Source organism: Mixophyes fleayi, chromosome 3, assembly GCF_038048845.1.
Source record: "Mixophyes fleayi isolate aMixFle1 chromosome 3, aMixFle1.hap1, whole genome shotgun sequence".
In the NCBI taxonomy this organism is placed as follows: Eukaryota; Metazoa; Chordata; class Amphibia; order Anura; family Limnodynastidae; genus Mixophyes; species Mixophyes fleayi.
The window spans coordinates 134,043,140-134,070,381 of NC_134404.1; the positions used below are offsets into that span (position 1 = coordinate 134,043,140).

The 27,242-nt window shown below is 39.8% G+C and overlaps 1 protein-coding gene and 1 long non-coding RNA gene across 3 annotated transcripts in view; both read left to right on the plus strand.

Moving 5' to 3' along the window:
- LOC142144026 (uncharacterized) overlaps positions 1 to 27,242 on the plus strand; it is a 995,146-nt gene that overhangs the window by 374,094 nt on the left and 593,810 nt on the right. The window lies entirely within an intron of this gene.
- On the plus strand, positions 14,570 to 19,873 carry NPPC (natriuretic peptide C). The gene is made up of 3 exons (XM_075202359.1): positions 14,570 to 14,796; positions 16,839 to 17,126; positions 18,369 to 19,873. Exons 1-2 carry the CDS (start codon positions 14,704 to 14,706, stop codon positions 17,100 to 17,102), a joined length of 357 nt encoding a protein of 118 aa, XP_075058460.1. The 5' UTR covers positions 14,570 to 14,703; the 3' UTR covers positions 17,103 to 17,126; positions 18,369 to 19,873.

Below are 27,242 nucleotides of genomic sequence, written 5' to 3' on the forward strand. Positions count from 1 at the left end.
CCCCCTGCTCCATCCCTTTTCCCTGCTATATCCTTACATCCTGTGGCTCACTCACCTAGCACCTCCTGCACTCTCCATCCCACTTTCTCGCTAGAGCCTCCTCTTCCATTTCTTCTTTCTTCCCCCTCCTCTCTTTGTCTCCTTACTCCTGTCCTATACCCATGCCCTTATAAGTGTCCTAGACCAAGTACACCCTTGCGCACCAGTAACCCTGTCAGTTCCATCCACATTTCCCCACTTCCCGCTCTCCCTTTCTCCTGTGCACTCTGGAATGCCAGATCCATCTGCAATAAACTGCCCTCTATCCATGACCTCTTCATATCCAACTCTCTTAATGTTCTGGCCATTACTGAATCCTGACTCATTTCTCTGATACTGTTTCCCCTGCTGCGCTCTCCTATGGGAGCCTCTCCTTCTCCCACATCAACAGGCTGGTGATCATCTGGGTGGTGGTGTGGGCATTCTCCTTTTCCCTACTTGTACCTATCATGTCATCTTCCCAGAGCCTTCTCTTACATTCTCCTCCTTTGAGGTCCACTCCATCTGTTTCTTCTACCCTTTATTCATCTCCATGTTGCAATCATTTACCACCCCCGTGGCCCCACCTCTCAATCCTTTGATAACTTTGTGGCCTAGCTCCCTCACTACCTCTCTTCAGACCTCCTCTCCGTCATCTCAGTTGACAAACATCCTTGATAACCCGTCTGACTTAGCTTCTATCCCAAATTCTTGCTCTTTCGTCATCTTTTGGCCAGTTACAATGGACATCTTCCCCTACCCATTCTCTTGATACTCCCTTGACCTTGTCTTCTCTCACCTTTGTGCTCTGACTTCTTCAAAGCTCCATTCCCTCTTTCTGACCATCATCTCCTCTCCGTTAGCCTCTCCTAAGCTCCTACACCTCACTTCTCACCCAAACCCTCTCTCACTAGGTGTAATCTTGGTACCTTTGACACTGCTGTCTTTTCCTCCTTCCTTGAAACTTTCCTTCCCCCCTTAACCACCCTGGCCTATCCCAACTAGGAAACCTTCCTCTACAACCACACCCTCTGATCTGCTCCTGCCACCTCTGTTTGCCCTCAAAACTTACACGGATACTTCAAAAATGCTCACACACTGCTGAACGCCAATGCAGGAAATCTCACTCCCTGGAAGATTTATTTTATTTTCAAGATCATCCTCTTCTCCTACAGCTCTGCTCTCTCCCTAATCAAACAATCCTTCTTCAAGTCTCTCATATCATTTCAGTCATCCAATCCCCATAGCATCTTCACCACTTTCAACTTATTGCTCTGCTCTCCCCACACTGCCACTGACTTTGACACATTTTTCACCTCCAAAATGTATTCCATCATAAACTAAATTTCCTCCTCCTCTTTCATAACCCCCTTGCCCTCATCCTATGTGTTCTTTCTGCCAACCACGGGCAAGTAATTTAATTCTCTATTTATTTTCTCTCCACCCTCAAATTGCCACCTGGATCCCATTCCCTCACACATCCTTAGGTCCATCTCCCCAATTGCCTGCTTTGTCCTTGTCCACCTCTTCATCAATCCCTTTCCACTGGAATTTTCCCCTCATCCTTCAAACATGCCCTTAGCTCACCCATTCTTTAAAAAAATGAATCTTGACCCCACCTCCTTGTCCAACGACTGTCCAATCTCTCTCCTCCGTTTTGCCTCTAAATTATTTGAACGGCTTGTCTACAACCATCTCACTAGCTACCTTTCCGACAACTCCCTCCTCGATCCTGTTAGGGTTGCTAGTATGAATTCCACGGAGAGTAGTTGAGCTTGAAAACAGAGTGTCATTATTATATACAAGAATCACACAGGTAATAAATAGGTGCAGTCAATGTTGAAAATGCAGATACAGATGTCAGAATAACCAGGTTATCTGGGAAGCTGGAGCAGGAAATACTGAAGTCCAGGTATAACAGATGAAGCTCAGATTCAGGTTACCAGATTTAGCAGATAAACTGCAGGCACAAGATGACTGAATAACCAGGCTAGTCAGGCGGCACAGGTTAGCCAGGAGGACCGAGGCACTGGGTGATCCACAGAAGAATCAGTCAAAAAGAGGGTCAGGCAAGCAAGGGGTTTGAAGCTGGGTCTTCCACAACAAAGCCAGGGAATAGACAGGTGCATGGTCAAACGTAGCCTAGGTCTGGGTCACAAGAAACGGTGCAGGACATTGGAACAAATCAGGAGTCAACTGCCAGGGAGAAGTCAGGATGTAAACAGGAGTTTGACAGAAATACCACTAGAAGCCACTTCTCTGTCTGTTTTGGTGGTATTTTTTTTTTTGGACCGGGGGGGTTGGCAGGTCCCCTTGTTGGCCTGCATGTTTCTTATTTATTATTATATGTTATGTATCTGTCTTTCTGCATGACAACACATTAGAAATTTCTTGTAATTGAATAAACAAGATGTCTTGTAAAACAGCCTCTGCTCTGATACCCATGATATTAGCACATAGCTCACAGTAACATTATAATTAGAAGCATATATAACAATGTTTAGTTACAGATAAGGAATAATCCAATTACATTTTCTTCACATAACAAGATCCTAGTTGATTAGCCTAATTTATTTAATTGGGATAACAATGCAGAGTTGAAGTTATTAGACAATTTTTAAGCATAAAATAAATCAAAATTGTTTATAATTGTATTTATGTTCAAAAGGTGGACCTAGTTTGTGTCCTTCCAAATAAGATAATGTGAGATATGCTCTGTATTTGCTCTCTACTAACTGTACTATAGCAGGAATGGGAGAAATTTCAACCTCTGCCTCCATCTGAAGAAAACATCTCCAGGATAATGCAGGAATATTGACAGTCTTGTCTTTTTTATTTTAAAAAACTATTATTGGATAGGCCTCAATAGGAGATACTGAGAGGACACTAAAGCATTGTGTCCTCCCATTAACACCATGGACAACTGACAGTGAACCACGTAGTCAGCTTGACTCAGGCTGCCTAACTGCTAAGCTCAGACTGACCAACTACCTAATTGCCGTTAAGCTGATTGATAAAATTTTATTAATCTGACGGAATTTTATCATCTTATTTTCTCTTGTCTCATTCCCGGTATCCTCATGAGGCATGAGAGTCAAATAAAGGATTGGGGAAATTGTGGTATGAAAGAAAGGTATGTTGAATTATGAGCTTTTTAATTAAAGAATTTTTGAGAGATAATGCTAAATAAATATCGCTGATTGGTAGATAATAGCTTGTGAGAAGACAAAACTAGAGATGGAGATTAACATGCTTGGGGTATTTTCTATATTCCTGCTTGAACTTGATTTTGTAAAGAGAAACTGCTTATACCATTTTAAATATTCTGAGTGCCAAAATTATTTGAGCCATTTAGTTGTACCACAGGGGCATGCAGTAGCCAGACATGGCTATCAACCAAGTAGATCTGGAATAGTGTAGTTTCTCTAGCACCTTTCCTCCAAAATGTCCAACTATAGATGCTGGAAGGAAGAAATACAGAAAATATGAGAAGTTTGTGCTTTATAACACAGGTATATATATCGAGGACTAATGGAAACAGAGTGATTCAATGACATATTAAGTAATGTGGGTGCTCAAATTAGATTAAATATGGGTGTAAGAATTGATGAGCACAAGCCTAAAAAAAGGGTACATAGCCTGTGCCAGCTACCAACTTGTTGAACAGAGCTGATCATAGACATACTGGATCTCCAAGAGAACTGCACTGTCTATACCCATGTACATTGTGATTAATGCATGGGCCAGACAAATTTATTACAAGCAGTGTTAAGGTTTTGGCCAATGTATTTGTAAAATAACCTGTGTTTACAGCTTATTTGCCTCGCTATCTTCATACTCTGTTCCTGGATAAGCTTGTTACATAACCACAGGCTTTTACACCTTCCATCTTATGACACGCCTACTTCAGTCCTTTAAACCTAATTTTCTGTATCTCACAGAGTTCTATATATATATTATCTCCTACGTATACATTACAGATTCATATTCACAACGCAGATATATATGTATGAAATATATTCTTTATTTGTACAATAATATAATAATATATTTTCAATAACATAATCTTACACATGGTACATACAATAGATGTGTAGGTACAATGCAACTCCTGAGTAGTCTGCTGTGAGGAAGAAGACCCGGCTGGGCTCTATGTATGGAGCCCATCCTTCTCTCTCCATACATAACACCAGGGACCCTTAACATATTTTCCTACAACTGAAAAACACTTTGAAAAGCTTTTCCTCAAAAACAAACAATCTCCCTGGTGTTTTAAAATACAAATGACAGGAAGTTAGGACTTATATACCTGTCATTCTGTCACAATATATATATATTCTAATTCATATACTCTAGTAATCACAATAAAACTTATCTTACAGACAATGCAACATCACGGCTTAATGAAACTTCCCTGTACAAAGTCACTATTAAAATGGCCAGCCTCATACCATGCTTTGTTGAGAGCACTTGCTAACAGCATGCGGTTCATTGGTGGCCATTTTTCTAGCAATGCAGCCTTTATAAACTATACAACCAATATTAGCAATATTCTTAGTAAATTTCTAATAATATATTACAATACAATACTTGCAAGTTTACCACAAATATCTCTTTATCTAGCAGTCATTACACGTTGTCCACTATTCTCCCTTTGGTCTCAGCGGGTGAGACCAAAGGGATCTAGTTAATTTACTTCCGCTTATCTGGGTCTGAGCAAGCGACTATTCCAGAATATCTGCATGGTCTCTGTGGCCCAGATTTCCCATTCCACAAAATGATTAGCCATGCTAACTTCTTAGAAAACATCCCTCTGGAACTCTCATTTTGTGACTTGACTGAACAAAATGCTGGACACACTGATCAGGAGTCTCCTCTGTCTTATCCAAAGATTGATTTCTTGAACTAGGATGGAAAGCATAATTTTGACACAGATGCTAGCCTCCAAGACAGGAATTCAGAGCCAAAGCTAGGTTTGGAAGAACTTTCAGACAACTCTTATCATTTTCTAACATTTACTAACAATTAATACAAACATTTGCTACAATCGCTTAAAAGTTTCTTTCCCACTAACATTCATCACAATTTCAAAACAAACTATGTGCAAAGTCAACTACAATGTATTTACAATGTTACAATATCACAGCCAGGAACATTTCTACAAACCAAAGACAATTCCATTCAAACACCACATCATTGCTGACCAAATTATGTGATCTTTCCAAGATACCAGCCCTCTATGTTGCCCCAATGTAGCTCCTATTGTTTATAGTTTAACCATTAAAACACTGACAATAAACACTGAATATATACTCATATTAAAGTCTACTGCTTCAGGTTCAAAATATTACCAGAGTTCCAAAGGGCACATGCTATACTTCTCTATTCCTGTGTCTAGAGAGGGGATAAATCTATGTCTGTCTTTGTGATCAGTCTTCTCCCATAAGGCCTTTATCTTAAGAAAAGTGAATTACAAAACCTCTGTGGGAGTGGTTGATGTACATGATTGGTAGCCAGGTCCATTCAAATGTAATTGTATTTGGCCTCACAGCTCTCTCTAGCTCTCTACCTGCCAGATAAAGTGGGGGAGGGGATTGTCTATGGTAAACAGTTCCTTTTTGATAATGGCTAAAACTCTGGATGGAAAATGATTTATTATATATCATTTTTTACAGCATGAAACAAAATGTAATTTTGTATAGAGCGCAGTTCCCACAGAGATCAATTATCTCTATGATTAGCTCTATTCCTACTGTGGTCATCACAGCTAAACGACAACACAATCTGCTGAGTGGAAACCACATAAAATGGTGTAGTGGATATGTACCCAGAGAAATAGGAATGAAGGAAACAGGGTGACTACTTGAGGTTTAGGGAAGGGAAGTCTATGATTTAAGTATAAGGAATTAAACTACACAAATGGAAGCCTGGGTGTATTTTTTGTTATCAGTAAAAAAATATTAACTGGAACAGTCGACAGTTTGGCATAGGCTTAATGGGTGTCGAATGGTCAACCGGCATAACAAGAGTTGAAAGTCAGATAATTAGGAGGTTCATGGGGAAGTTTAACTACTGCCTGCAAGTGTAAAGGTACATTTCTGAAGGCATACTTACAAGATTGGAATTAAGCCAGATAACAATGGATGAGACATGACAAAAGAATGCAATGAAAGCTGAACAGAACAATATGTCCATTTGTAGCGTAATGCATAGGACGGTGTAAAAGTACTGTAAACTGATGGGGAAACAATTCAACATGGAGAGGATACCAAAGGAAGATGTAGTGGATGCTGGGAAGATGTTTGTAAGCATGCTGCCCAAACCATATCTACCCATATTTAAAAGAGAAAAAACACAAATAAGCTAGTCCTATAATCAACTTAAACCATACACAGATCTATGCATATCCAGGGGCTAGATAGAGTGGGGTGGCAAAACCGGCCCCATAGAGGGCTACCTTGGCCTGGGTCACTAGACTAGTTGCATTTTGTTTCCTTTAAATTTTTACTAATTGGCTGCTGAGATGAGTCTCACCCCCTGTTCTAAAAAAATTGCCAGCGTGATCCAGCACATATCACCATGAAGCCAGGCCCTTCGAGGGGCCCACAAATAATAACAGTCCTGAGACCATAGGGACTGTTGAGTGTTTGCATAACCCTATCAATAAATGCTGTCCTGGAAAAACAGAGTACAGGCTTGTAGCATATAGCAACAAGAGGCAGTGACTAGGGTGATGGCTGGGAGGGGGCGATTCTCCCTGACTTTTTGTTTTTAAAATAATGGCAGGTACAGTACAAAATAAAAGACATAACCAAAGGGGATAGTTTGGCAGAACAAACCATTCAGCATAACATTATGATCAGTGAAGCACAGTGACATTTAAAGGATGATAAGTCTGGGAAAGAGAAGAACATTGCACTGCTAATGAGGTTAAACGCAGTAAAACCAAATGAAGGACGTACATTAATTTGAAACAGCAGTGGGCTCGATACTATGAGACACGGAGTGGGGAAGGAACTGTACAATAGTCAAACAATGGTTAAATGAATAAACAGCACAGTCTAAAGTGTGCTGCAGAAAGGAATCAGGATATGGGACACCATGCAGGAGGAAGACTGAGAGTACTGGGGTCCTCTACTAAAGGTTGATTTGTAGAAATAGTGATTTAGAAAAAAAGTTGTTTTTTAAGCAATTTAAAGATCAGTTTTCTAATCACCATATATATTAAAAAATAAGTGAGCGCATAAATCAACTGTTTTCCAAACCATCAGGAAAATAAATCTAAAGAATCGCCAAACAGTTACAGAACAGGTAAATCTATGAAAGGTCGATTGCAAATACAAAGAAAACAAAAATACATATATAGTAATATGGATATTTCCCAACTGTCCAGAGTAGACAGGACAGATTTTAGGAGTCTGCCCTGCTGTCCCAACAATCAGGACTCCTAACTGCCAGGAGGAGTCTCCCACCCAACACTGCTGGTGGATGCCGCCCGGTGGCCGTGGTATGAACAGCAATGAAGGGCTCGGTAGGGGATAATTTGGCACTTTTGGAAGAATGCAACGATTGAGCACCATGATAAATGTAATGAGGGGCAAACAGTACAAAGGAGAGGAGAGGTGTGCTAGCCAGAAGACAAGTGAGCAGGAAAATTAGAATGTAATGCAATATAAACTAAGATACATGAAACAGGTTAATATAGTAGCAGAGAACTGCCTATGTGAAGCAGAAAATGAGAAGGAAGAGCATTGGAACTCAATAGAGTAAATGAAACGTGAGAGAAACTTAGGCTGGGTACACACTACAGAAAATTTCTCCCGATGCGTTATCATTAACGATTTTACCAGTGAGTGAAAGTCCCAATCAACATGCTGATTTATGCGTGCCCACTATACACGTTTTACAAGATTCACCTTCAGATATGTGCTCTTCATCTGCTCAGCTGAAAAGATTGTAAACTGTATGGAGATCTGCCTACACTACCGGTCAGGAGTGCATACACACTGCAGAATTGTAACGACATTGTTCCATCGTTCAATGAGATTTTTAGTTCGACTGATAAAATCAAATTAAACGATATGATGGGCTTTGGAATGATAATCACTCACTGTTGGAGTGTACACACTAATATGATATTTAGTTTAACGCGGTCGTTTATCGTGTGATTTCAAAGGCTGACATGAGACAAGACGGCAGAAGGGCTATGAGGAAAGAAACAAACCAATGCAAAATAAATGGGAAAACAAAAACAGAAATATGCATTATATAGCACAAAGATACTGAGCAGAGAGAGATGAGTGAGGAGTGAAATTAGGAGCCTTGCAGGAAGCCAGCTACATTGTATGAAGACAGCAGGAACTGTTCCAAACGGCAAAGAGAGGAAAGGGAGGGACAAGCATATAAAGACGTTCAGCACCTACCATAAATACAAGCTAAGCCTCACAATTAGTGATTTATTCAAATATTTTGATTTTCTTAGAGTGCCAGTCATCGTAGGAGATAGGTGTGGGTAAGCGCTCCAACGTGACCCTTTCTACTAATTACAAAATGTTCTACTGCCATACGTCGCCCTTTACTATTTCAGTTATCTGTACTTAATTAATTTACGAGAAATGTGTTTTTTTAAAACATGAATTAATTAGGTACAGTTAGATGCAATAGGGAATTTAAGTTGTAGGCTTGGGAGCAAAGAAGTGTGCTCCTAGTGGAAGGTTTGCTATGTGCACATTGTATATATACTAATAAAGATGGTGCTGCCAACCACCCAGGAGAACAGCAAATTAGTTTTCTGTATCAGTGTGCATATGGTGCTGTGCTCTAACATTTCCAATGCTCATTTAATCTGAATCTACTGTTTAAAAAACTTATGAAAGTTAGGGGCAAGGTGATATGCTGTATTCAAGTGACAGATTTTAGAGCATTAATCTAACAATTCAAAGTTTGTTGTTTGTGCACATCTGCTCAAACTTTCCCTGCATGGTCTAAAATCTTTCACATAGTAATACTGGCTTACTGACATGAACTAGTCAGGAAATGACTTAGGGGTAGATTTACTGAGCCTTCTAAAAAGGAAAAGTGGAGATGTTGCCCATATCAACCAATCAGATTCTATCTATCATGCATCTAGTACATTCTCAAAAATGACAGCTAGAATATGATTGCTATGGTTAACATCTCCTCTTTTCATTTTAAAAGGCTTACTAAATCTACCCCTTAGTGTCTGCTCTCTATGTGACCATGCAGGAAAAGAGTAGCTCTAAGCTTGATCAATCATTCCCCTTTTATTACTCCGAAAAATGAGCACGACAGATCCACCAGTGTTTTGTGAGTTTGCAAAGCTCATGACAAACCTCAAAGGCCAAAGTGTGACCGTCTTTGCTTACACACCTGATGAAGGTGGTAAACCACAGCATTAGATACCTTACTTGATGATGATAAATAGGGTTGCCACTTGAACTGTAAAAGTGGTACATGGTATAGATGTTATTAAATAGCAGAAAAATACCAGCGATGGGAAGGTCATTATATTTTACAGAAAAGGGGTTAACCCATGATATTATAGTACTCCTTGACATTGTGACGGTGGTAAACCATGACGTTAGGGGTCTTACCTGATGAAGATGGTCTTGTCAGTACTATATTGTCCCACTAAAAGAACCATAGGCATGTTCTTGAAGTTGGCATCCTTCCGGGCCAGGGAATGGAACTCATGGAGGCGGTAATGTTCTTGTTGAGGCAAGAGCTTGTCAGCATGCAGGGTCTGCAGGCCATCTGTAACTGTCTGCGGGACACTTTAAGGTGCAAGGTCATCTAAAGGGGTGTGGCCAGTAGAAGAGGTGTGGCCAGTTGAAGGGGTGTGTCCAGTAGAAGACGTGTGGCCAGCTGAAGGGGTGTGTCCAGTTGAAGAGGTGTGGCACATTCAAACCCCACAACTTATTCCAAATCAGTATCTGTGGAATGATTTATAAATTGCTGTTCACCATAGGTCCCCATCCAATTTGCTGGGTATCAAACAATATTGCGATATACAGTCATGGCCAATAGTTTGGAGAATTATACAAGTATTGGTTTTCACAATGTTTGCTTCTTCAGTGTTTTTAGACCCTTTTTATCAGATGTTGCTATGGTATACTGTAGTAAAATTTCAAGTATTTCATAAGTGTCGAAAGTTTTTATTGACAATTACATTAAGTTTATGCAAAGAGTCAATATTTGCAGTGTTGACCCTTCTTTTTGAAGACCTCTGCAATTCGCCCTGACATGCTGTCAATCAACTTCTGGGCCACATACTGACTGATGGCCGCCCATTCTTGCCTAATCCATGCTTGGAGTTTGTCAGAATTTGTGGGTTTTTGTTTGTCCACCCACCTCTTGAGGACTGACCACAAGTTCTCAATGGGATTAAGATCTGGGGAGTTTCCTGGCCATGGACCCAAAATTTAGATGTTTTGATCCCTGAGCCACTTAGTTATCACTTTTGCCTTATGGCAAGGTGCTCCGTCATGCTGGAAAAGGCAATGTTCGTCACCAAACTGTTCCTGAATGGTTGGGAGAAGTTACTCTTGGAGGATGTTTTGGTACCATTCTTTATTCATGACTTGGCTGAGAAGCAACCCCATACATGAATGGTCTCAGGATGCTTTACTGTTGGTATGACACAGGACTGATGGTAGCGCTCACCTTTCCTTCTCCGGACAAGCGTTTTTTCAGATTCCCCAAACAATCTCAAAGGGAATTCATCAGAGAAAATGACTTTACCCCAGTCCTCAGCAGTCCAATCCCTGTACCTTTTGCAGAATATCAGTCTGTCCCTGATGTTTTTCTTGGAAAGAAGGGGCTTATTTACTGGCCTTCTTGACACCAGGCCATCCTCCAAAAGTCTTCGCCTCACTATGCGTGCAGATCAGGCCCGGCGCTCCCATTAGGCAAGGTTAGGCACTTGCCTAGGGTGCCGGGCTCTGGAGGGCGCCTGTAGGGTGCCACCAGAATGTAAATTACTTTAAAACTGTGCGGCGACCGCTGACCATACCTGTCACGGCCGCCGCACAGCATTCAGATGCACGGGGGAGGGGGGAGAAGCTATTGCTCACCACCACAGCCTCTCTGCTCCGTCTCCTCCCTTCCACTCACTAGTGTCAGTGAGTGGAGGGGAGGAGACGGAGCAGAGAGGCGGCGGTGGTGTGACAAGGTAAGGAAAGACGGGGTGAGGGGGGAGGAGGGCGCCGATTTTTGCGGGGGGGGGGGGGCGCCATGGACCCTAGCACCGGCCCTGGTGCAGATGCACTCACATCATTCCTAAGTAAGCTCTGCATGGTGGTGCCCCGATCCCACAGCTGAATCAACTTTAGGAGACGGTCCTGGCGCTTGCTGGACATTTTTGGGGGCCCTGAAGCCTTTTTCACAACTATTGAACCTCTATCCTTGAAATTCTTGATGACAAGACAAATGGTTGATTTAGGTGCAATCTTACTAGCAGCAATATCCTTGCCTTTGAAGCCCTTTTTGTGCAAAGCAATGATGACTGCATGTGTTTCCTTGCAGATAACCATGGTTAACAGAGGGAGAACAATGATTTCAAGCACCACCCTCCTTTTAAAGCTTCCAGATTGTTATTCTAACTCAATCAGCATGACAGAGTGATCTCCAGCCTTATCCATGTAACACTCTCACCTGTGTTAACGAGAAAATCAGCTGGTCCTATGTGGCAGGGCTGAAATGTAGTGGAAATGTTGTTTTTGGGACAAAGCTCATTGTCATGGTAAAGAGGGACTTTGAAATTAATTGCAATTCATTTGATCACTCTTCGTGGCATTCTGGAGTATATGCAAATTTCCATAATTAAAACAGACTTTGTAAAAAATAATATTTGTCATTCTCAAAACTTTTGGCCATGACTGTATAATGGGAAGAAAATGCAGTGTCCAAATGTGAAACACTGGTAGAGGCTTTGCCAAAAAAACTCACAGCTATAATTGCAGCTAAGGGTTGTTTCTACAAAATATTAAAACTAGAGGTGAACACTGGTGGAGTCGATTTATCAGTTGTAAGAATTCTTGAATAAATCCATATTAATTCCATGATATAAGAAAATAAAAATGTGAAAAATGCCAAAGGGGATATGGTATTGCTTGCCATGTTATACTTGTACTGCCTGTACATTGTTTAAAATATATTGGGTATTAAAGGGAGGACTGACATAGTGTAGACCAGATGTAATAACATTTAATCAGAGTATTTTGCCATGTTTTTTGCTTATATAACCTCATCATAATTTCCACTCTTCTGCTACATGTACAAGCCTGGGATTTATAGGGGTGCAACTGACATTTTGTATAGGGTCATTGAGTCATTAAATGACTCAGAGAAATTGCACAATTCATTGAGCTATGTATTCACACGTGTGGGTCAGTGATATCAAACTGCAAAGGAGGCTACAAGTTCAGAAATCTAAAATGAATGTAGTGCTGCTACGTCAAGCAGAACTCAGTGCAGTCAGAACTGGAGCCAAGCCTTATAGCACCAATGTTAGTGTATGCAGCTCAGCCCAAACAGCAAAAGATACGTGCACCTATCAGAACATAGCCTATGTGACAGTTCCCTCATCAGCAGGGCTGAATATACAGCCTAGGTTCTCAGCCTGTGGTATGTGTACCCAAAAGGGCACCTCGGAAAGATTCAAGGGGTACTTCAGACTGTAAAAGAAATAACTAAAAATACAATTACTCTAGTAAAGAATAAAACACATCTAATTAGAATGGTAATTTTTAAAACCCTTCAATGAGTGCAGACATTAGAGGATGCTTTGCATAAGTGTACTCACCTTTTGGGATTCTTAGTATAAGCAAACACCATGTAGGTGGCATCATCACACTGGTACGTGTTAAAAAAAAAAGCCCGGAGACAGTCATGTAAAGTGTCTGTGCACCTCTCTCCGAAAACAATCTAGAATAGCTTTGTGCTCATTGTAACTCGATTGCACTATGACCAATTATCCTTTGAAGCAGCTAAAGATCGGATGCGCTTGAGACAATTACAGACAAAATAAGAGTGCGGAAAAGTCACAAAAGAAGTGTACTCATTTATCTTCTATTGTGTGTGTCCATGACTTATGTGAAATATATTTCTTATACAATAACAAAAACCCAAACTCAATATGTGCGCAACAAATTACATGCAACTGTGGATTACATACATGTTTAAGCTATCCAGACACGATCTTGTGCATGACGCTTATAATAGAGGAAGTCTCCTGATACATATCACGGTCTTCACCTGCGGATAGATCCCTATCTGTGTGCCAGCAACTTGCCCTGTGCTAGAAGTGTTCTCACCACATTATGCGGCTGCACCACTTCAAAGACTGGATCAACAGGCTGCTGTATTGTTGGCTTTGAGACGAAGAGTGTGAGCATATTGAGCAGGGAGAGGCAGGTAACAGTGTTAGTGCTTCCAGTGTTGTACTACGGGGAAGGGAACAGGTAACCTGTAGCTCTCCCGTTGCTGGATTCTCTGCCAGTCGCTTTATGTGACCACACTGGAAAGACGCAGGTTGTCTACCTGTAACCTAAGGACCCCCTGCACAATGGTGGTTATCGGAAGGACAAGGGTCCCTGATAGCCCTTCCCAGCTTCCTCACTACAATAAGTCAGAGTATAAGCTTGTTTGATGTCTTAACTACAACAGCCTGTAATAGTACATTAAAACGCAAGTGCCATCATATAATGTAACACAAGGGAACACACTCCACACCAACCAATTAGATTGTACCTGTGTCTAACCCTTGCACAATTACACAATGTACTGTACTTGTGCTGTAACAATACTGCGGTATATGAGCTGCATGTACTGAGAGGTCAAACCAGATACAACTATTGAAACGACGTCTTTCATTTTTTTCATAATGCAGAATCGCAAAGAAACTAATGAGAAAGACAGCTCAAAGAGATTTCAAACATGCAGACATCAGCACTAATACGACAGCCAAGATCTGAGGAGCTTACTATGTAAGGATACACAAATTAGACATTCATTAGTAACTGGAACAAATGTTTGCAAAGGTAACCTCAAAATGAGTTGTGAAATAGTGGTCTGAGCTCCCCGAGACCTCAAGCTGCTGCTCCTGTTTTCCCATTAAGAAAGGGTTTACAATTTATGTTCAAACATTTCTGCTTTGTGTTTCCCTTTTATTTTAATGAATAAAGCAGATTTTTGTGAGTGCCAAAATAGATTAACCATTGAGGGTCATGGTTAAAAAAAAATGTCATTTTGCAGAAGGGCTAGGTATTGTGATGTGGGTTTGGAAGGACAGACTTGTCACCCCACTAGCAGAGAGAGGGTAACCCCACGCCCAGGCTCTCTAGGAACGGAACCTGCCGATTAAAGAGGGTTAAGGGGATGTTGAACCCTGATTTACACTCCCGCCCCATCCTAATCAGTAAACAAACAAATAGCTCACTCCGAAAGGTCAGAGAAAGAGTTACAGCATCTGAACCTCCTATCTTAAAGTGACGTCACTGGTTTGGGTTTATAAAATGAATGGGGTGTTGATATGAGTTACAGAAGCGGTGAACGAGAAGGAGGAGTGACGGAGTCATCTGAAGCTCTTCTGCAACTTCGATTTTATTACTCGAAGACTTAAGGATTTTTTTTTTGATCCTGAAGAAACTGAGTCCTAGAGTTAGGATGCACTTCTGCCATATTGTGGGCTGGGGACTAGTGCTGGCTGTGGTGTGCTTGGGGACGGAGGCTAAGCCCGTTGTTCAGGCACATCAGAAGGTAAGGAATCTTGTGGTTTCCCAGATTTTGTGCCTGTATTTCTTTCTTTTTAGCCAATGTATTTTCACCCCTTTCTTTTTTTCCAACTATATCCATATGCTCATTCTGGCTCATTCTGAAGTCTCCCACGCTTCATGCCAGTCCCGGTCCCTGTGATCACTCCTGTCTGCGTCTCCTGACATTATTTCACACAAGCTCAGTGAGAATGACATGTCTGCAGGAGTTCTCACTAATGCAGCATGAAGATGACAGGAGGAAGTGGCAGTAGTGGATGAGGCACTGATTTCCCACTCCACATTTATCTGGGAACAAGTACAATCTGACACATGACAACCCTTTTATAGATAAGGCATAAATAAATGTACTTACTAACAACGTTTAGATGCATAGCCAACAAATAGGAAAATTATTACCTTTACTGTCAAAACTACTTAATCTTGCAATTCAGCTGTCAGTGAGTTCCTGCACTTTGTCTCTATGGTGGTTTCGCATTTTTTGGTGGTGCAGGTGATACAAATGTTGTTGATCTGTCTAAGCAGTTATATGAAGGGTTAAAAAATGAAATGGGTAATAAAGATTTTTTTTTATGACCATTACAATTGTGCAGTGTTTTGAGTTGCATTGAAAGTATTGCTAAGTAGTATAATGTAGTGATCTGTGAGAATAAGTGAGAGAGCTGAAGGACCACACATTTCGGACACACTAACAGCAATCAGCCAAGTTCACACAGACAACGCTGAGATTTCTCATGTACACTCCAGGTGTCTGGCTGGGTACCAGAGGATGTACTGATGGAGAAGGGGGAGTTTAGAAAAGCAGATGGTTGTAAAAAGAGTCATGTTAGTATTGTTTAAATATAACAAATTCACTCAACTAAAGTATGTTGACAGTCACATACAGTGACAGTTGCAAGTCACATACATAAATGATATTATTTAAAAAGCCACCATTAGTTTAGCAGGTGGTTGTCCTACATTATATTTAAACCACGGGGCAATCTGCGTGGTAGAATGCATTGCAAGGCAGAAAAAAAGCCAGTTTGGAGCATTAATCTCTCCTTCCTTTAATGCTGATAACACCTAGAATTGATATTAAAGAAAAAGTGAAAGCGCTAGTGTCATAACCATAATGTATATTAATAGCGTTTACTCTTGGTAACTGCCGTTAACATTTAGTCATTGGTAAGTGATTGATTCAACACTATAGCCAAGGTCATGAATTGTTATGTTTGTGCACCGATCAGTTATAATGTGGCACACAGCCACCTTACCACTACTGGCGTGCAATGGGTTACTAGCTAGTGAATGGAACATGACATAATGCACTGACAAACAATCCCCGGCTCAGAGTCCACCAGCTAGTCAGCAAAATATCTAGAAATACAATCTTTTATTGCGCTATATACCCCTTCTAAAGCAGTGGATGTGCCTGACGTGACAAGCTCACCCCAAGCCTGGTTGTTGGATGGTTGATACTAGAGCAAAGACTCAGGGATAATTAACCTTTTATCAAGTTATCTCTTAGTTAAGCAATTAAGATATCTGAGCTCTCAGTGGAAAGTGTTTTATCATGAGAACCGTCCGCTAGTTTCCATTAATGACAGCATAAGAGTGATGTGGGGTTTCCCGACAACACTGACATCACCTGGGAGCCACAATAGAGGTGATTTCACATAGTTATAAGGACCATAGACCTTTCCAAGTACAAGCCAGTTTCAGACAACCTGCGAGCATTTGTGTTTCCAGTGTCAAGATGAACATATCTTCTTGAATAGCACTTTGCATTACATTATAGCAGGTGTTGCTATTGTCCTAAAAAAGATGAAACTGGACTTGAGCTTGTTTAAGTATCTGGTATAATAAAATCTTGTTAGAAAAACCATCACTAAGTATTTTACTGAATTCAGCTATTTCTATTAAACTAAAGATTGTCACAATTCTCTCCTGCTTACCACATCTGTTTCCTATCTTCACATTTTTGTGCCTGTCTTACTTCATTGTATATTGACTAATAGACCTGTGTTTTGTCTTTTCCTCTTGCAGTCATTACGCGCATTGTTAGGGGAAGAACTGGCTGAATATTTAGCCTCTGGGGAGAGAGGAGAACGAAACATTGATCCCAAAACTCGTGCCCGACTTCTGAGAGACCTACGTGCTGACACACGCGCACGGGCAGCTTGGACCAAACTACTCAACGAATACCCCAACACTCGCAAATTCAAAGGCATCAACAAAAAAGGGCTATCCAAAGGCTGCTTTGGTCTCAAACTGGACCGCATTGGAGCCATGAGTGGCTTGGGGTGCTAGTAGTTGTAGCACCATCTTGTGGTGGTCAGTAATAACTACTATATCATTTTACTTTACCATTTGCTGCATGCTTTACTTAGATAACCCACTAACATCTTTTTATAAATAAAAAATGCTCTCAGTTATTTATAGTCTTTGTTAGTTGCAATAAGTATTAATGACAAAGTGTAAATATATTGTCTTTAAAAAGCACTTATACGTTTTTAAAGCTTCAATTCCTAACTGTGTATTTATTAGTTATTTCACTCTTGCTACCCTTCTCTTTTGGCATCAAATCAAATTAATTATTGAATTTAAAAACATGTACGCAGTGTATATATATATATATATATATATATATATATATATATATATATATATATATATATATATGCCTCATTTATAAAGTGCTGATGACACAAACAAATTACATTTTGGTAACAAAAAAATAGAACCCCTGCTATGACAATCAAGTGCTAACACTAAATACTAAAGTGTAATGGAATGCTGGGGAGACTTGCAAATTACATACTATTTAGGTATATTTATTAACTGTAATTGTAAACAATCCAACATTCAACTATGCTGTACCAGTGATATTGAGAATTATTGCACTTAAACAAAGTACTTGTGCTATAGATGGTGGTTATTTTACTTATAACCACCACAAGCCACTGAATTGATGGTCTTTGTTGCAGTTCTGAGAAACAAATCATAATTCACTCTTCTTGCAATTACAATAGAGAATACATAAAAACGGTGCATGCAGTTTATTTAGTGTAGGTCAAAATGCATTTCTAGTGTGCTATTTAAAAATGATTATAGTTCTAATGCATTTAGTCCAAAGTTATTTTGTTGGTGAATGTGAAATTTGTTTTCCCTGATGTTAAAACTTACTGCAGCTAGCCTAAAACTCCAGTAACTACATATGTTACCTATAGTATGGTATGTCAGCCAAGTTCATATCAGCTATGTGAATCTTAAATCTGTGATTTGCTCTGTAAACTCAGGCAATAGGTGCAGGATTTGCCTGCACTCAGAAATGTGTAGCCTGTGGAAGGAATACAGTGACAACTCAAGGAAAATGAATGATTTGAGGCCAGAGCTCTGCTTCCCAAGCTTCTGGCATTGAAAACCCCGGGGCTGTGTTATTAATAACTAGGATCATAATTCCATCTGCATTTTCCATGTGCTGTTACAAACCTTGAAGTGCTGTATGAGAGAACTCAGAATCCTGGCCTGCCATATGCTAATAACAGCACTAATCCAAAGTGTTTTCTCTTCCAGGCTCCCAACATTGACAACGGTTTTCTGATCACTGGTCATTATCCTGTCTTAGTGTAGACGCCCAGCTGAGAATCTTAGGTTTCCAGAAGATTCTGTAGTGAGGGGACGGGCCGGTATGATGGGACAAAGGACCTGCTGTTACCACATGTCATCATTTTTTTGCCAGCGCACAAGAGCCATAAATGTGCATTTGTGTACATATCTGTAATGAGGGCTGCCTAGATGTTTACATATCAGTGTTCAGACACGTGCTTCACCTTTTGGGTGGCCAAGCAGACTCTCACGCGTGTTCTCCGCATGTGGGGTGACTAGACTCTGTATTTGCAAAACCATTCCTAATTCATGGACTGTCGACGTTTCAGCCTCATGGAAATCCTCTCCAGGTTACGGTTTAACACCACATGCCTATTTTTATCTCTACTCTGAGATTTAACCCTTGACAGCTCAATGTCTTCAGTTTGAGCTGCTGTCTGCTCTGCAATGAGGCACCGGAGTTCGGTTACCAACCTGCCATGTCCATATTAATGACCAGCCTCTACCAGAGAGGTCAATTATGCTTAACCAACTGCTGCAAAAATAGGGTAAGATTGCAGTGCTTTCTGGGACAAAAGGTTGGTCTCGAAACTTTAGTGGCTGCTTAACTATTTTTAATCCTGTCTGTTAGCCTTATGTCAGTTTACGCTGATCTTGTGGCCAAGTAAATAAGCTCCAAATGACATGAACGTAATGTTTTATTTTTTTGTGTTTTTTACTTTGAGACTCTTAGCTTTGTCACAGAGCTGCAACTTATTATAGGAAAAGAGGGTATTTACATTTTAATTTAGAATGAATCGCAGCTGTGGTAAATAAATGCATAGGGCTCCCTAATGACCTGACACACTAGCGTGACGTGTGACTTTGCAGAAACGGTCTAGAAGAGTAATGTGAATTTAGACAAGAGCCCTAGAACATCCCCAACTCTAAATATACCCTTAAATGTATCCAACAATATAACTTTTCATTAATTATCAGATCCTGACAATTTTACATGGTAACCACAGAGAGCTTATTATCTCTGTTATGCTATACTCAATTGCATGGTTAAGTAATCTCAGAATTGGACAAATTCAGTTAATCTGTATGCAAAGGGTTTCAGTGAGGCTGTGCCAGACACACTAGACCGACCAGGCAAAGCACACAAGAACTTTTCATCCACTCCATCGTTTTCATTGGGAAGCCCACAAGCTTTGTCAGAGAGACGCAATCCAGCAGTGCAAGGATTAAGTCTCCTGGGGTACTTGTATACATGAAGAGGGAGCGGGTCTGACCAAGCTATATGTAAATTCTCACCTTGCATCAATGTATTTATGTTGTAAAGCTATTTATATTGTTTATGAAGAGATATTTATAAAATAACTTTTATTTATGTAATGAATTGAACGGGGTCAAACATTGTAACATTTTGTCCTAAATAGTTGAAACATTTTACGATAAAAGAAAAAGTGGAAAAAAGTTAATTCCATGTATATCCGTAATCTGTCTTTATTTCTCTGCGTTTTGAGATTTCCAACAATGCAACTCCTACATGCATGTAATAAGAAACATTACTGCTGTTGAAGTATATATCTTATGTTGCTATCAGATATCCTCCTTGGGTGGATGAGCAGGCTGTGCCGTTCAGTGGGAGATTGGGTACCAAAGACTTCCCAACACAATATCGCACACACAGGAGAATTCTCTAGGGCTATTGATCAATTCATTATGTATGTTTTGCATGTGATGCATGTACTGTATGATTGTATGTGCACATGTTTAGTGTCCTTGCCTTTGGCTATAACACAGTTATAACACAGCTAAGCTCTTTGTGGACTGAATACAGTTTTATCCATTGAGCAGTTTTGTGTCATATCCAAAGCCAATGGAAATAAACAACTCTGTCTTATATAAGTTGTAGTGAAAGACACAGTTAAATAAAACAATATATTCAGTTAAATTCACAGGAGGCCAATAAAACAATACAGTCTAAAGCAGTGGTCCCCAAACTGTGCGCCTAGGCTCCGTGGGGTGCCTCGGAGATCTCACTGGAGTGCCTCGGCCAGGGCCAGTGGTAAGCAAGGCGGGGGACTACTTGGTAATTATTTTGGCTTAGGGGTGCCTTGAAAAATTTTTGGAGACCCTAAGGGTGTCTTGAACTGAAAAAGTTTGGAAACCACTGATCTAAAGAATAAATGCACTGACAGAAAATGCCCCCATTAATGTGAAACAAATCTGGAACAGGTGGTTAGATACTCCCCGTTTCAGACAGGGGCAGGCACATTCAGTAGAAGTATTGGTAGTAAGCCTAGCTGGATTGATACCGTAATCCATAGTACTTCCATTTATCAGCAGGAGTTCTTTTTATAGATCTGTGATGTGCTTGTCCGTCACACGTGGAATTCTAGGTGTAGAATAGTCTGATCCCGAATATTTACATTTTAATGCTTTGTATTACCAAAGTTTGGAATATTTCCTTATTGTCTAGTATTGATTATATGTTACCTTGATTTTGATATGCAGGATAAATCTGTATGTTTTGTGGGAATGAGCGTTATGTTCTGTGAAACAAAACAAAATAGAAAAAAACAAGAGTTACAAAACAAATGTCACAGCAGTGCAAGTACAATCCATTTAAATTTGTTTTTGGGGTAGAAAACCACTCTAATTAAGCTGGTAGCTTAACATTATCAGTTATCTCCTTTTCACCAATCATTTCTTGAAAATAAAAATAACATTCCAGTGAGGTGTCTCTCAATAAGAACAGATCCGATGTATATTTTTCAGCACAAAAATGGTGAAAAACATTCTTTTAAAAATCAATGATGTTACGGACCTAAAACCTCTGGTCACATCAGGTAGTACCATGGACAAGCTTTTACGTTTCCTCTCACGGTATCATAATTTACAATAAAAAGCTAAATATGTTTAGATGTCCTAATTCTGATATTCTAACACAAAGATGTTCATATACAGACTAACGGGTAAATTTATCAAGCTTCGGGTTTGAATAAGTGGAGATGTTGCCTATAGCAACTAGTCAGTTTCTACCAGTCATTTTGCACAATGTACTAAATAAATGATAACTTTAATGTGATGGGTTGCTATAGGCAACATCTCCACTTTTTCAAACCTGCAGTTTGATAAATCTACTCCTAAATGTCAAATTGAAAGATGTTCAATACTATATTATAATTGCCAACATTGTAAAAATAAAATTATGGGACACATTTCTTCTTTGAAATGATAAGGGTGCGGGAGAAGTGTGGGCTGTGCAATATAACACACAAACAATTATAGTTGTTTTTTGGGAGTGTGGGGTGTAAATGTAATTCAGCATAAAATTATATGCATCATACAAACTGCAATAGAGCATGTACCCACTGATGTATAGCCCATTATCACTGTAGACAAATACACTTCAGCATAGCAGGAATTAAGCACCTATCCTGCCCAAGCTGTGCCATCTATCCTTGCTAGAGCAACAAGAGTGTTTAACAGGATGTAGAAAATCATGCCCTCATTTTGCCATACTCTTCTATTGGAAACCACCAACAAAGGAGGTGTTCAGTAGGCAGTAGTAGGCACATTGTCATATTTCTCCTACTTGAGAAGCTGAGGACACTCAACTACTCAATCGCTGCCCTTCAACCAGACACAATGGGCCTGCGTCATTAAGGCACGCATACAAATCGCAGCATGCGTTTGTTCTAAACTGCACGTAACTCTGTTCTGCATACTCCCAAAGTCAACAAGAAACGGATCTCAAGATACTTGTTGTGATGTCTACGGGTGTAGGTTTACTCTGCTCTACTAAACCAGACACTGCAATACCTATGTGGAATATAAAATCTCAAAAGAACCCATAGAAAAAAATATATATTCAATTAATGTTACATGTCAATGTTATAGTCATTTGCGATTATACATGGAAATTTAAAAAACAAAAACAATTTGTTGTTTTTTCTTGAAAAACTTTTATTAGGGTGTAGTGAATGGATACTGTACATAACAGACATTTTTACAGTTGCATCTGATTGCAGACACATGTTATAGGATGCATACGATACTGTCATAACCAGGACTCAGGACTCTTAGAATAGACCTCTAGCTGGAGCAAGAGATACAGCAGAAAATCAGCGTACTTTTATATTGCCTTCGCCCATTCCCCACCCCATTAATTGCATGAAGTGTTTCTTGCAGAAAGTTGCAGAGCAAAGTAGAGGAGAAGGTGCTGCTGTTTCACATAACTCACTGCCCCTGCATTCCTTCACTACCTGCTGATGGCTTGTGCATGCACAGTCTACACTCTCCATCTCCAAGAGTTCTCCACATCCTTCTTTTCCAAGAATTCTGACATTGGAACACGACCTAAGCTCACAGCTGGACTTAAGTCTAAATCATGGGACTGTCCTGGGAAATTTGGGACTGTTGTCAAGTACGGTATATTTCTAGGCTGACTAAAATGACTCTCTACAGTGACAATGTCGCTTCCTAAAAAACAGATAAACCCCTAATTGGCGCCATTATGGTTAAATAGTATAATAAAAAGCATCTACAGAAGGTCAAGCTGCTGCAAATATACAGGTGGCTTCCTAGTTATTTTTATGTTTACATACATTTCACACTTATTTTTATCTTTATTTTTGTGTTTATTATTATTATTATTATTATCATTCTTATTTTAATTTTTCTTTGTATTTTCATTTACATTTATCCACATCCTTTACCTATATTTATTATTTCGAATCATTTTCATCTATCCGCTTACATATCCCTGCTATATCATGGTACTTAGGGCAGGATCCATGACATTATGCTAGATTTTTAGTTTTTAATTTCTGCTATTACGAATTTGTTATAATAACCAGTCTGTTGTATAAGGTTCCTGTTGAATCTATAAGAGCAATATTATGTAATATGCTATATAAAAGATAAAAGATAATTGTAACCAGAGATTTCTTCAAGGAGGAATTTGCTTCTTAGTATATTATGTTTTATGTGGTCACGAATAATCAAGGATGTTTGATATTACCATTGATTAGTTGATTGAAGGTGAAACACATATAAGGCTCCTAAGAGCTTACAAAGGATCTGAACATTCCCTCTGATGAAGTTACAACCTGTAATGAAACGCGTTAGGGGTACTACGACCTTGTCAAATTGTTTTATTTTATATCATATCTGCTAAATTGACCATTCTGACATTTTCCAATAACACCAACTCTATATCCGTGAAATGATATATGAGCCACTTCAATTGACTCAGCTCACCGCCTGAGCTGTGAGGATTTTGGACATCATACGGTATATTTTTCCTCATTTCCATTTGATTGCATATCACCTACCAGACCCGGAACTTGACAGAGCTGCACACCAGGTCGGTCTCACACACAGTTGTGAGCCGCAGAAAAAGCTGGCTCCACGGATTCAAGCCTCCCGCTCATATACAGATAAGTCTGTCTCTGCTGTTTCATGGAAAATTCGGATATTGTTGTAGCTGCATTCATCAGCCAATAAGTAGTTTATTGCCATATTGGTTATTAATGAGATAGGAGTATATCTCCTTACATATCCGTAACAGACTGCAGTGCATGAAACTGGTTTGTTTCTTTCTCTATTCAACACTGTCAGAGACAGCGAATATATGTTACATCGGTGCTGGTGTGGGAACTGTGCAATATAGATCATTATAGTGCATTATACCAATATACACGTTGCTTGCTCATATGTATATGTACCGATGAACTAGTTTTCATATTGATTACACACTATCCATCCGCGGACTGCAGAACCGTAACAGTTTACTCAGATATTTGGATTTTATTGATCATTTGATCACGGCTCATCATTTATCACGGATAATTGTGTTATTATATTTATCCTTCTCTCATATGACCACCTGGATGCTCACATGTATATAGTTAATACAGTTACTATTGAGACAGCTGTCCTATCCAATTATGATACAGTAGTGCTACTTATTAACTACACACGAGCTCTATGTATTAATACACATCACAGTGCACTGTGATATATCTATTGTGGGGTATGAGATGTTTATTATACATGTCATTTAGCATTATAGTTTTTACTTTTTATGATGTTTTAACATAATAAAATCCTATTTCATTATTCGTGACCCAGACCACATTTTTCTATTGAGACAGCTAGGTCTGTAGCGATGCAATCCTTGTTTTGTACAGACAATCTCGCTTCCACCTACAGGAAGTCAATGTGCATAGAGCTTTGAGGCTAAAGGGTCAGTAAAAAGATAAAATACTCTATGCACTTTTTCCACTTTTGTATAATATTCTTTTAGCCATAATACTTAATGAAATGATTTCTTATATGGCTCCATCTGCAGAAAGTACATTTGGAGACATGCCATGGTGACTGTGTTCCTGATAATTTGGATCATGTTGTCGCACAGCAAAGTACTTGTGTGTGTTAGTGCAAGCCTGAAGCTTACAGTATGTGTGTGACTCAAACATTTATAGTAAAATAGTGTTACCAGCACAGCAATATATTTGATCCTCACCACTGTTGTTGGATTAATATATTATGTGTGTACATGAATATGAATATGTTGTGAAAACCTTTCAGCTGTGTGGAATGCTTAGTGTAATAGTTTTTTAAACTTTGTTTGTTGGAACCTGTCTTTGGAAACCATCCCAAACTATTTGCCTCAGGGACACATATCTGTCACCACTTTCTATTACACAGGTATCAAGAAGTAGTTCTTAATACAAAGAAATAGTCATATACACAGGTCAGAGACAGGACATGATTTTCATAGGGGCAATTCTATCTTTGTCACCAAACAGGGCCACAGTAAGAGACCTGCAACATGATAAACAGAGCTCCTGTGAGGTGATTATAATATAGAGCACATCTTTGAGGGGCAGTTTGCAAAGCACATGAATCCATGGATCCGGCCTGCCGTAGGTCAATGGTGAAGGCTGGTGGTGGTGGTGTAATGGTGTGGAAACTGTTTTCTTTACACACATTAGGCTCCTTAAAACAAACAAGCATTGCTTAAATATCACAGCCTACCTGAGTATTGTTTCTGAATCCAATAGAGCACATTACAGATGTGGTGGAATGGGAGGTTCTCAGCATTAATGTACAGCCAACAAATCTGCAGCAATTGCATGATGCTATCATGTCATCATGGACCAGAATCTCTACGGATGTTTATAGCACCTCTTGTTGAACCATGCCACAAATAATTCAGGCTGTTCTGGGGGCAAAGGAGCATCCTATCCATTTCTAGAAAGTTGCACCTAATAATGTGGAAATTGAGTGTACAAAATGGAGTTAAGTATGTTGAATATTATATAAATTGAAGCCATTCTAATCTGGTAGCTAGCAGTGTTCGAAGTGGGCTTCTATACAGTGGTATGCCATACTGTCACTTCTCTTACTGCCTTCATTGCAAAACTATTAAATTCCAGTCACTTACCTTTTTCATACCGCCACTTCTAAATTTCCACTTCAACCATTGGAAGTTAGTGAATAAAGCAGTTTCTGATGGCTATTGTATAATAGTTTTGTTAATATGCTAGTTAGTGTAAAAAATAGACCAATATGTTAGTATATGAACAGACATCCAATGTAGAGGCTAGTATTTAGCAACTTCCAATACGGTAACTACTGTTTAGGAGACGTAAAATCTGGTGGCTAGTAAATAGCAGTGCTTCAGTTTGGTGGCTAGTGAATAGCAGACCTCTTATTCTTTGGCTAGTGAACAGAAGACAATATAATGGTGTAAATCATGGGAGCAATGGGACTTGTGCAATGGCAAAAATGTATACTTTAATCAGTACCTGCAGTCTGTGTGTGTGTAACTCTGTTATCCTCTCCTGCACTTGCCTATACTTATGTTTTACAAACTAATACTAAACATATATAAACATAAACATGTATAATAAACATCAGAATGCATATATCTTTCCTATCTCTAATATCTGGATGTAGACCATTCATCTACTCCTAGTATTCAGTCTTCAGGTTCTGAGCAGCAAAGAGTCAGCATCATAATCTCTCTGCTCCAAGGTGATCCTCAGTCCTGGGTGTCATCATCATCATCACCATTTATTTATATAGCGCCACTGATTCCGCAGCGCTGTACAGAGAACTCATTCACATCAGTCCCTGCCCCATTGGAGCTTACAGTCTAAATTCCCTAACATACACACACAGAAAGACAGACAGACAGAGATAGAGAGACTAGGGTCAATTTTGATAGCAGCCATTAACCTACTAGTATGTTTTTGGCGTGTGGGAGGAAACCGGAGCACCCGGAGGAAACCCACTCAAACACGGGGAGAACATACAAACTCCACACAGATAAGGCCATGGTCGGGAATTTAACTCATGACCCCAGCGCTGCGAGGCAGAAGTGCTAACCACTTAGCCACCGTGCTGCCCCGGGTGTTCAGTCTTCCCCCTAGGAGTCCCTTTCTGCAATCAGTTGATGCTTTCTTTAATGCCGTGGGTCTGCTCTATGATGACCCAGACAGGGTGGCCTCGGCGGAGTCTCATTTCAGGGCATTGAAACAAGGGTGATGCACCGCTGAAGAATATTGCTCAGAGTTTAGGCAATGGACTACAGATAGTGAGTGGAATGACCTGGCACTCCGGAGTCAATTCTGCCGAGGTCTCTCTGAGCAAATCAAAGATTCTTTAGTGCAGTACCCTATATAAAGTTCCATGGAAAACCTGAGGCAATTGGTAATCAAAGTTGATTGTAGGATCAAGGAAAGGGCAGCAGAGAGAGATATGTTGGTCTCTTTTGGCTCTCCGCTAACCTCTTACTCTGCATTGTTGGACATCCCGGAGCTCATGCAGTTAGGCTCC

What these genes read in the sequence shown, in the direction of transcription:
- NPPC (XM_075202359.1), top strand. Translation starts at nt 14,704, where the DNA reads ATGCACTTCTGCCATATTGTGGGCTGGGGACTAGTGCTGGCTGTGGTG. An exon ending in TTGTTCAGGCACATCAGAAG is followed by an intron (nt 14,797 to 16,838) that starts GTAAGGAATCTT and finishes TTCCTCTTGCAG; the next exon opens with TCATTACGCGCATTGTTAGG.